Here is an 11,285-nt window from a genome sequence, read left to right as displayed (position 1 = left end):
ATCTTTTAATGAGTTTAGGAAGCCTCTTACAACATTTAAATGAATATGGAAAAAGGTATCATCCAATCTAAAATAATGAAAAAAATTTCTGACAGAGAAAAGATAGGCTACATAAAAAATTGCTTCAATTTTTTTTTCTAAGACCTACCCCAAATTTTCTAAAATGATGTCAAGGTTTATGGTCTGCTTTTGACTCTGAAAGATTTTAATCACCAGCCTGAGGAGTGAGAAGGCCAAGAGCTGAAAACACCAAAGGAGTCCTCCAGCTCAAAATGTAGTACTCATTCCTCCGTATTTCCCAGCCCGTATTGTCTTCATTCCTCCGTATTTCCCAGCCCGTATTGTCTACTCATTCCTCCGTATTTCCCAGCCCGTATTGTCTTCTCATTTTTCCATATTTCCCAGTCCGTATTGTCTACCCATTCTTCTGTATTTCCCAGCCCATATTGTCTACTCATTCCTCCATACTTCTCAGGCCTGTACTGTCCCCAGGTGCCCAGAACTCAGGTCTGGATGCTGAGCATGATCCATGAACATCCTCAGCAGCGGTGGGAGGAGCCATGGAGAACAGCACCACCGTCACTGAGTTCGTTTTGCTGGGGCTGTCAGATGCTTGTGAGCTACAAGTGCTCATCTTCCTGGGCTTCCTCTTGACCTACCTCCTCACACTGCTGGGAAACTTCCTCATCATCTTCATCACTCTTGTGGACAGGCGCCTGTACACCCCCATGTACTACTTCCTCCGCAACTTCGCTGTCCTAGAGATCTGGTTCACCTCTGTCATCTTCCCCAAGATGCTAACCAACATCATCACAGGACACAAGACCATCTCCATACTAGGTTGTTTCCTCCAAACATTCCTCTATTTCTTCCTGGGTACCACGGAGTTCTTTCTACTGGCAGTGATGTCCTTTGACAGATATGTGGCCATTTGTAACCCTTTGCGCTATGCCACCATCATGAACAAAAGAGTCTGTGTCCAGCTTGTGTGTGGCTCATGGATGTCAGGATTACTTCTCATCGTGGTTCCCAGTTCCATTTTATTTCAGCAGCCATTCTGTGGCTCCAACATCATTAACCACTTCTTCTGTGACAACTTTCCACTCCTGGAACTAGTGTGTGCGGATACAAGTCTGATCGAGTTCCTGGGTTTCGTTATTGCCAACTTCAGCCTCCTGGGCACTCTGGCTGTGACTGCCACCTGCTACGGCCACATCCTTTACACCATCCTGCGCATCCCTTCCGCCAAGGAGAGAAAGAAAGCCTTCTCAACCTGCTCCTCTCACATCATCGTGGTCTCTCTCTTCTATGGCAGCTGTATCTTTATGTACGTCCGGTCTGGCAAGAGTGGACAGGGGGAGGATCATAACAAGGTGGTGGCATTGCTCAACACTGTAGTGACACCAACACTCAACCCTTTCATCTACACGCTGAGAAACAAGCAGGTGAAGCAGGTATTTAGGGAGCGCATGAGCAAGCTTCAAAAGTTGAGCCAGACATGAAGAAGAAAATCATTGCCATTTGCCTGAACAAAGTTTGCTAATGAAATCTGCCCTGGTAGTCGGTGATTTTCTCTGGGAGGGCAGTTCTGTGTGATGTGCTCTAATGTGCAGTCCCTTCTTACACGTGCGCAGTCATCCGTTCTGTCTTGTTTGGGGAGAACAGAAATTCCAATAGACCAGTACTATGTGTTGTGCCTTGATATTTTGGACCCTAGCCTGTATCTAAATTTTAGAATTTACCCTTTCTTAAATGCTGAGAATATACTTGGTATTTCTTTGCTGGTACTTTTCAAATTTGATAAAAGTATGCCCAAAGAATATATTCATGGATAGACTTCGAAGTAATACATAAGGAACAATTGCTTAAGTGGTATAAGTAAAAGTAAAAAGCGGTGTAAGTAGACTAAATAAAAAAATATAATACAGGAAGCACTAAGCCAAGGGCTGACAAGCAGATAGAAGTAACGGTAAAGATGCTGCAGTACATTAAAGGGTCTACCTAGCAGGCAGTGAAAGTCAACTTTCCCAGCAGAATGGTGATGTACATCTTTGAGCCCAGCACTCAAGCAGAGGCAGGCAGACCTCTGTTAGTTGGAGGCCAGCCTGCACTAAATAGTTAGTTTCAGGACAGCCAGAGCTTCACAAGTGAGATCCTGTCTAAAAAGAAAAGAAAAGAAAAAAAAAAGAAAGAAAAAGGCAACTTTCTAACACAGAGTTAAATTTAGGAAGTAGTTCCAAAAGCTGTTTGAAGGGGAAGAGAGTGTATAAGAAATGCCACAGTGAAACCCATCGCTTTGTACACTATCTTAAATGTTAATCTAGAAAGAAAACACTTAACTGTTTAATGATATGATTTTTCAATTGCATCAAACATTATCAAATACTTAGACTAATTCTAACAGAAGGTGTGGAACCCTTTCCTCAGAACTATAAACCAGAGCCTGGAGAGATGGCTCCGTGGGTAAGCGTGTCTGCAGCTCTTTCAGAGCATGGGAATTCCATTCCTGGCGTGATGTTAGGAGGCTCATAACTTCCTGGAAGTCCAGATGAGGGGAATCTGAAGATTTGGGCCTCTGCAGGTACCCCTTAATATATTTTTTTTTTGTCTTTTACATATCAGAAATTGTCAGATCTAGGAACTTTGGCTGCTTGATTGACAAATGTCAGACCCTCCCACATTAGGTCTCCTGGAAGAGCAGCCAAATAAGTTTGTGTCTTTAGCATTTATTTTTTTTTAAATGTAAGAGATTTATCTATTTTATTTTATGCGTATGTATGTTTGCCAGCAAGTGTATATGTGTACCACATGTGTTCTGTGTACCACAGTGGGTGTCCTGTACCCCCAGAGGCCAGAGAGGAACCAGAACCACAACCCACTAAGCTGTTTCCTCAACCCAAGAGTATATATATATATATATATATATATATATATATATGTGTGTGTGTGTGTGTGTGTGTGTGTGTGTGTGTGTCTTATTTGGTGTGTGTGTCTTATTTGACTATTTTTCTTTAATACTGAGAATCTGAGAAATTGTGAGCTGCCATGTGGGTGTTGGGAATGAACCTAGGTTCTTTGCAGAAGTGGTAGGAGCTTTTAACCACAGAATCACCTCTTCAGAACCCTATCACTCTTTTCTTTTATTTCATTTAATTTTTTCTTATACTTTTTAAGATTACAATATAATTACATTATTTTACCCTTCTTCCTTCCTCCAAATTCTCCCATACACATTCCCTGTTTTACTTCAAATTCATGGCTTCTTTCCTCCAATTATTACTGCATGCATATATGTATTTGCGTATATGTGTGTGTGTGTGTGTGTGTGTGTGTGTGTGTGTGTGTACAGCCCCTTGTCCAGCTACAGCAGCTGCTTCCCCATGTGGAACCCAACAAGTGCCCAGGCAGGCAAGGAAGCCAGCGCAGTTTGAATGTGAGCCCAGAGTTTGTACATTGAAAACATAATCCCAATGTATAATCTCAAAACTTTGCCTCGGGGTCATGAGAGCTCTGCCCTCAAGATAGATTAATGCCATTATTACAGGAGTCCTTCCTTGCCAGAGTTCCTCTTCTTCTTGCCCTATGATGCCTCCTGCCGTGTTACAATGCAGCGAGAAGGTGATCACCAGATGCAGTCTTTTGTACTTGCAGAACTATGAGTTTCATAAATTTCTGTTGACCACAACACATCAGCTTGTAGTGTCTTATTGCAGTAGCACAAAACAAAGACACATGGTTCATATTTTTTTTTCAGAAATTTTCAACAACATTTTAAGAGCTTCCTTTTTCTCAGATTCAAAATATGAAAGAAAAGCAGTCTAATATGGTAAAATTATATATTCTCTGGCACCAAGGAGACAGTTCAGTAAGTAAAGTACTTGCTGAACAAGCTTGAGGGCCTGAATTTGGATCCCCAGCCTTAGAAGCTGGGCACGGCTGCTAATACGTGAACCCAGTGGTGGGAGTTTGTTGTACGGACACAGGCAGATCCTTGCCCAGCTGTTCTGTGAATCAGTGAGCACCGGTTCAGTGGAAGAAAAAAAAAAGTGGAGAAGAATAGAGGAAGACACTGACTGCTTGTCCCCACATGTACACATATGTGCACACACACAATTAACATAAAAATAAATAGAACTGTCAAGATGATTCAAGAGGTAAAGGTGGTTGCCTCCTTTAGCCTGAAGACTCGACCCAAGGAAGGAGAAAGCTGACTTCTGCATGTTGTCTTCTGACACATGCAGTGTGGTACACACACACATACACACACACCCCACAGACACAGATACACACACTCTCTCAATGAATACATGTAATAAAAACTTAATTTAGAATAAATAGATACTGCTGTGTGTCCCATGAAGAAGATTTAAAAGATTAAATCTGGGCCATTGCAATCTTCAGTACCAGAAAAAAGGGGTTTACATGTTTCCTAAGTGAAACAGAATGAAATAAGAAAAAAAATCACAGACAACTCAAACATTGGAAGCCAGAAAAAATATTTCTAAACAATCTACCTGTCAAAGAAGATATCAGAAAGGAAATGAAAACGCTTAGAATTTTGAAAACACTTACTTTGAAGGATAACCAAAATATAAGAAAATTGTGAACTGTAACTCAATGAGTGCTCATAAAAAATTCATAGCATTAAATGTTTACATTAGAAAAAGGAAAAAGGTATTAAGTAAGGTCCCTAAGTTTTCACTTTAATAAACCAGAAAAGGATGAGTAAATTAAGCTTAAAGTGACCAGAAGAAATGGCTTGACAAAGATAAGAACAGAAATTGATAACTGGGAAACAGAAAAACAAGAAAAAAAATTTAATTAGTTTTTAAGTAGTTAAAAATGTCAAGAAAAATTTAACTATCTAAAGTCATCATAAAAAAAGAAAAGAAGGTGCCTGCTAAAGGTCGGAAGCAACCAGTTGCCCCACCCAACCACGATGCCTAGGCTAACAATCACAGCCAGCATGACACAGCCCCTAAGGGTGCACACCTTGTCAGGAGCTGCCAGTTCACTACTTGGACCGTTCATCCTGCTCCCAACATCCCTTGGTCCACTTCAGTTCTTCGTTAGTGTCGAGGTCCCATGAGATCCCCCCCCCTTCCATGTCAGCATGTCTTTTGGTGTCATCCTTTTTCAGGTCTTTATTTAGGCAGCCATCTTGGTGAGACTTCATGGGAATAGCTCTCTGTCATTTCTAGGAGACAAAATGTCGTAGCAAACTTCCTGTTCCTCTGGCTCTTAGAATCTTATGTCTCCTTCTCTGTGAGACCCTTGAGCCTCAGGTGTGGGAGTTGTGTTGTATTTGTATCATTGGGGGCTGGAACCGAACAGTCACTTGTTCTCCACCTTTTAATAGGGTTTGGTTTTCTGTAATAGTTTACAACTGTTGCAAAGAGAGGTTTTTTTGTTTTGTTTTGTTTTTAGTGAATGGTGGGATCTATGCTTATCTGTGTGGATAAGGGCTAAGTATTTAGAATGTAGTTAGGGATTGTGCTGCTTTAGTAAGGTGCTGGTTGTAGGTTCTCCTCCAAAATCCATCTTTTTCCCCACCCTGGGGAGTTGACTAGGCTTCTGCTACCATGCATGAGGCTGCTCTTGTTGCTCAATAAATCCTGAGGATGATCTTTTGTCTGGGAGAATACAAAAGGAAAAACGGAGGGAGAAATAGATCACATTGGGCTGGCTTTGCTTAAGTGACTCCAAGAATTAGACACTGTCTTTAATCAGGCACCATCGAAACATGTGAGCTATGTTAGAGAAAGGTCCCTGGCTTTGCAGGAAAACGTATAGCCTGTGCCACTGGACTGAATATTTTGCAAATGTCTGTTAAATCCTTTGGTACAGATTAACTTCATCAATTTGATGCAAATAGAAGCAAGAAATTCATCAGGCAGTTTGGGGGTAGGGACCTTGAAAATCAACAGTTCTGTTTCTTTTATCTTTGATAGCCAGTTATTACTAGGAATATTCCTGGTTCTACCTGAAATTCTGTCCTGTTTGGAGGCTTGGAATGCCCACAATGTTTAAGGGCACTGGTTTGCACTCTGGTTTCCTGTTTTTATCTTTCTTCTCCTTTTACGTGGAAATGCAAAGAATACAATTGCCTGAAGCTACTTGTGGTAAAAGAAAACAAAAAATAAAAAATGCTTCATTGGCCCTGAGAGGTGTTTCTGAAACTCCAGGTACAGGGATGGGAGAGCAGCATGGATACCTTGTGGGTGGGGCAACGTGACCAGGTGACCATCCTACCGCCATTGTCTCAACCCAGTAAGGCCTGCTAACTCTCTGAGGCACCCAGACACTCCATTCTCTGCCTGCTTTAGTTTCTTTGTTGATTACTTTTGTTTGGATGATCTACACATTAATAAGACTGGAATATTGAATTCACCCTGTCTTGTGAAATTGCATCAACTTTTGGTGCACATATTTGTAATTGCTATATCTTCCTGATGGATTGTTCTTTTTATTGATATGTAGTGACCTTCTTTATGAATTCTGCTGGTTTTGGCTTGAAGTCTACTCCACTGGATACAACTATGGGTACTTCTGATTAGTTTTGACTTCTGTTTGCTTGATTTATAAACATTTACCCTCAGTCTCTCTCTCTCTTTCTCTTTCTCTCTCTCTGAGTGTGTGTGTGTGTTTTTTTACAGACAGCAAATATTTATATCATAATTTTAAAATCTAGTCAGCAAGCCTAGGATGGATGTGTTGGTTCAAACCTGTAATTATAGGGCTCAGGAGGCTGTTGCAAAAGGAGCGTAGTAAGTTTGAGGTCAGCCTGGGCTATGTAATAAGTTGAGGTTAGCCTAGGGTACGGAGTAAGATTCTGTCTCAAAAAACCGAACCAAAGAAACAAGGAAAATAGTATTTAAAAAATCTCCGCTGATTTCTTTGTCTTGATGTTTACTGATTTGATGCATGCTTAGTCCTTATTGTTCCCTCCTTGAGAGTCATGTTTGGTGGTTTATTGAGTCAGACATGATGGATTCCTTCCTAATTCCACTTTGTTTATCCATTTCTCTGTAGTGTTTGCTCGGTGCTCCCTTGCTCGAGACAGCCTTTCCTTCTCGGCGTGTAGTGTTTTTGGCTATAGCCCTGGTTGGTGGTCATGCACTGCCTTAATCTGTGCTTGTCTTGACATTTCACTTTTCCTTTATTGATTAGAAAAGATCACTTTGATGAGCATAGTAAATTTTGGTTGATGGTTATTTATTTTCTGGGCTTTAAACAATAATTTTATGCTTTTATGGCTTTGGAGGTGTAATGCTATTCTGTGGATTTGTTTTTGTGAGTTGGCATTTTTCTCTTGCAGCTTTTAATATTGTTCCTCTGCTTTGGACATGCTTAATATAATTTGTCATGGTCAGACTCTTATCTGGTCAAATCTATCTGGGATTATAAATGCCGCTTGTACTTGGGTATCCACCACCCCATCCCCAGATTTGGGAAGTTTTCTGTTACAGTTTTTTCGCTTGGGTTTTCTGTGATTTTGGTTTTTGTCTCTGGTCCTGCTACCGCATGGGTTTGGGGATTTGGTATTGGTTATGTCTGCTAGCTCTTGGGTGATGTTGTGCTTGCTGATGTTTTGTCGAATGAAACTTTCTCAGCCTCGTCTTCCATCCCTGACATTACTTCTCCTGCTTCTTTTAGCTACTGACTTCCACGGTGCTTTAACTCATAGAGTTTTTCATTTCCAGCGTTTCTGTCTGATTTTTCCAAGGTCTCCATTCCTTGTTGACTTTCTCACCTGTGTGCTGAATAGATCTCCTGTCTTTACTGCTCTGCTCGCTTCTTTCCTTTATGACAGAACTGATAATTTTAAAGCAAACTTTTGTGCTTAGTTTTCTTGAAACATGGTAGTGCTCTTTCTTTCGAGGTACCCAAAATGACAAACCAATGGTTGCTGTTTTCAGTCGGAATCTGTATTCGGTATAAACTGAATGTGGATGCCTTACTTTCTCCGATTTCAGGGTTGGGATTATTTTACTGTTTCAATAGTGAGTACACTAAATTGACCTTCTTGTTAATATTTTACACTTCATACAATTCTTACTTTATTAAAAATTTTTAGTTAGTACTATCTGGTAGGTTTTGTGGATGTTCATTCCATTTTTGTTGAAGTTTTTTGGAACCTGACCATTCTATAATAAAAATGGGGGAAAAGTTAAAAACTACTTTTGTAATTACAAAGAAGATCTAAGCATACAATGGAAATGATGGAAAGAGTCGGTCGTGAGGAAGAGCACAGTGCCAGCTGGAGTCACAGGTAGACAGCCACACACTGCTGTTTCCCTTCGGAGCAGCAGACATCCTCAGACGTGTGGCAGGATGTATTTAACTCATATATAACAAGCAATGTCCTTTTATAGAAGAGTACTTGATCGCCCTTAGAGGAAGCATACTTAGGTTCTGGAAAAACAAAACAAAACAAAAAAAAACCCAAACTATTAGAAGGAAAAGTTACACCTTTCAGAAGGATGGACAGACCGGATGGAACTCTGTGGCTTCTCAGTGTGGAAACTGCGCTGGGAGGCAGAGAGCCCCGGGAAGACAAGGACAGCACCTCATTAAAGGGATTTTTATTCCACCCATCTCTTCAGCGTGGCTCAAGGGGAACAAGCCTTCTTAGGGTGGTCCTGCTTCTCTGAGAGGTAGTCTCTTAGCTAAGTGATCGACCCTGTCCATCCTGAATAAGAGGTTTCTACCCAGGCCAGAGTTTCTAGTCTCTTGATCAGAACTTTCTGCTAACGAGCCCTTACTGCTCCGTTATTGCTTCCCTCTCTGGAGCAAAGCTGTGTGTGCTCTCTTGTGGCTCATAACTATATTGTGATAACAGGGCCCCAGCCACTTCCAAATCCCTTGGCTGCTAAATGCTATCGGGCTGGAAGTTTCTAATCCCTTGGCTATTGAGGATCCTAAGTTTAGCATAGAAAGTTTGCCCTTTTCTCCCAGTTGTAGAAGAGTAACTTTGGATAAAGTTAAACGAACCTCATTGAAGGAGAGAAAGAAAAATGTCAGACAAGTCTCCTCTCAGAACTGGGCCTGTGGGGTTACAGACAAGTACAGCCGGGTGTACTGAGACTGTGATGGACCGGGTGCAGACCGTGCTCCAGGAGCTGAAGGGTGATTCCTCCCGCTCCGAACTGGCTCACCCTCCATGCTGTTAAGATTTCTCTGTTCTCTCTCATCTCTGGTCACACTAACACATGTCTGTCTCAGAACTTGGGCGCCCATCTCTTTAGACGAGGTTTCTTGTTTCTCTTACACAGAAAGACCCTCCTTCCTTGACATTTCTGGTCCTCCTACTGTTGTTTTCTTTCTTCCGTAGCAGCGCCTGGTCTTATTTGCATATTACTATTTGTTTGTCTTTCTTACCAGAGGAAAATTTTGAAGGCAGAGACACTGACCTATTCATTTTTCAAAAACCATGGAAACGATTTCTTCCGTGCCGACTTTGCATGGCAGTATCACTTGTCTTTGCCGTTGCTAGTACTGACTGTTTCCAGTAATTGTACACTTTTGCTGATGTGTTTGTAAACAGCCTCAGGGGTTTGAACTGATTGTCTGGCTACTCCTGAGGGGCGAGCTTTGCCATGGGCTCATTCATCATTTGCGTATCTTATGAGTTACTCATTTAGATGCCCTTACACAAGGACAGATGTTTATTTCCTAGCCTTCCTCCTTTCTCACTTTCTGTGCCCTCTTTCCCTCCCATCTCCCTCTCCTCCTTCCCCTCCCCTTTCTCTAGTCTTTGTTTTTGTCTTTCTTGCCCCTCCCCTGCCCTTCCATCTCCTCCTCTTCTCTTTTTTCTAGGACCTTGCCTTGTTGTCCGTCCTGACCTTTATGTATGCTACCCAGGCCTCCAGAGTGCTAGGCGAACTATGTACCACTGAGTTACATCTTCGGCATTTTCTTCTTATTTTTTTCTAATGGAAACTTTTTTTTTCCCACATGAAACAAGCAAAGCTGTTATATAAATGGTTATTCTTTTGACCCCAACACTCAGATTAAGGTTCAGTGGAGTCACTGGAGCCCCTGGAGAATGCAGGGAACAAGACCCTAATGGATCAGTTTAATTCCCTTATATCATAAACTGAGCCTCCAGCCTACTCAAGCCTTTGTTTTGGTTTAACTTTTACACATGAACTGTCCTTGCTTTTTGCCAATTTTATTTATTTTTTAATATGAGAGATTTGTTGTTCATTTCGGCTTATAACTGGGTCACATCAGACAATCAATAATCTATGCGACTTTTTTCTCATGGGCCAATACTCTTATATTTCCTCTGCAGATCTTTTGGGATTGCATGTTTAAGAATACTCTGGGTGTCGCACCCCTTTAATCCCAGCACTTGAAAGGCAGAGGCAGGAGATCTCTGTGAAGTTAGCTCAGTCTACATAGTAAGTTCTAGGACAGCCAAGGCTATGTAGAAAGACCCTGTCTAAAAAAACTAAAACAAAGACAAAACTAAAGCAAAACAAAAAGACAAAAAACAAACAAACAAACAAAAAACACCACCCAAATAAAATCCAAAATTAAACAAAAGAATACTCTAAGCTTAGGCAAGATGACTGACTCATGGAGGTGAAGGCACTTACCATGCGAACCTGACAACTTGAGCTGGGTTCCCGGAGCACAAGTAAATGCAGAAGTAGAGAAACAACTCCACGGTGTCCCCTCATCTTCACATGCACAACATGGCATGCGCACATACATGCACACACATACACACACACTGTGTGCACATACACAATGTATACTCATACACAATGTGCACAAGCACATTGTGCACACACACACAGACACACACAGACACACACACACACAATAACAAATACAATTGCAAATAACAATGCCCTGACCACTTTGGGCCTCTTGAGTGATTTTTCTTGGAAAATGTTAAAATCTAACTTTCTGAAAGCCACAAAAACTGTGTCTGACCCTTTTTTTTTTTTTTTAACACGGTGGTAAGAGAAATTTTCCACACAACAAGAATTGGCTGGGTGATCTGCTTCTAGCAAGAGACAGTGTCCTGATATTTTGAGGCCCAGGACCCTGCTGGAACTTAACTTTGATCAGATACCGATCCAAATTACGAAAGAAGCCCCATGCTCTCCACTCAGCTTCCTTCTGCGCTCCAGTCTAGTTCTGTTGTCTTTTTAGAACTGTTTCCATGGCATGTTATTTACAGGCTACCACGGGCTTCATTATACATCCTCGTACATGTCCACATCCCGCGTTCATAGCACCCTCCTTTCTGTTGTCTTTCTCTTCCTCCC

General features: G+C 41.5%; 1 protein-coding gene across 1 annotated transcript; it reads left to right on the top strand.

The window, feature by feature from the left end:
• The first annotated feature begins 560 nt into the window (after positions 1-560).
• On the top strand, positions 561-1,502 carry Or6j1 (olfactory receptor family 6 subfamily J member 1). Its single transcript, XM_048445399.3, has one exon. It carries the CDS (start codon positions 561-563, stop codon positions 1,500-1,502), a length of 942 nt encoding a protein of 313 aa, XP_048301356.3.
• Positions 1,503-11,285: the final 9,783 nt, after the last annotated feature.

The sequence above is a fragment of the Myodes glareolus genome, chromosome 12 (assembly GCF_982192425.1).
Source record: "Myodes glareolus chromosome 12, mMyoGla1.1, whole genome shotgun sequence".
NCBI classification, from domain to species: domain Eukaryota; kingdom Metazoa; phylum Chordata; class Mammalia; order Rodentia; family Cricetidae; genus Myodes; species Myodes glareolus.
Note: the sequence above shows the minus strand (reverse complement) of the source record. Positions and strands in the feature narration are given on the sequence as shown.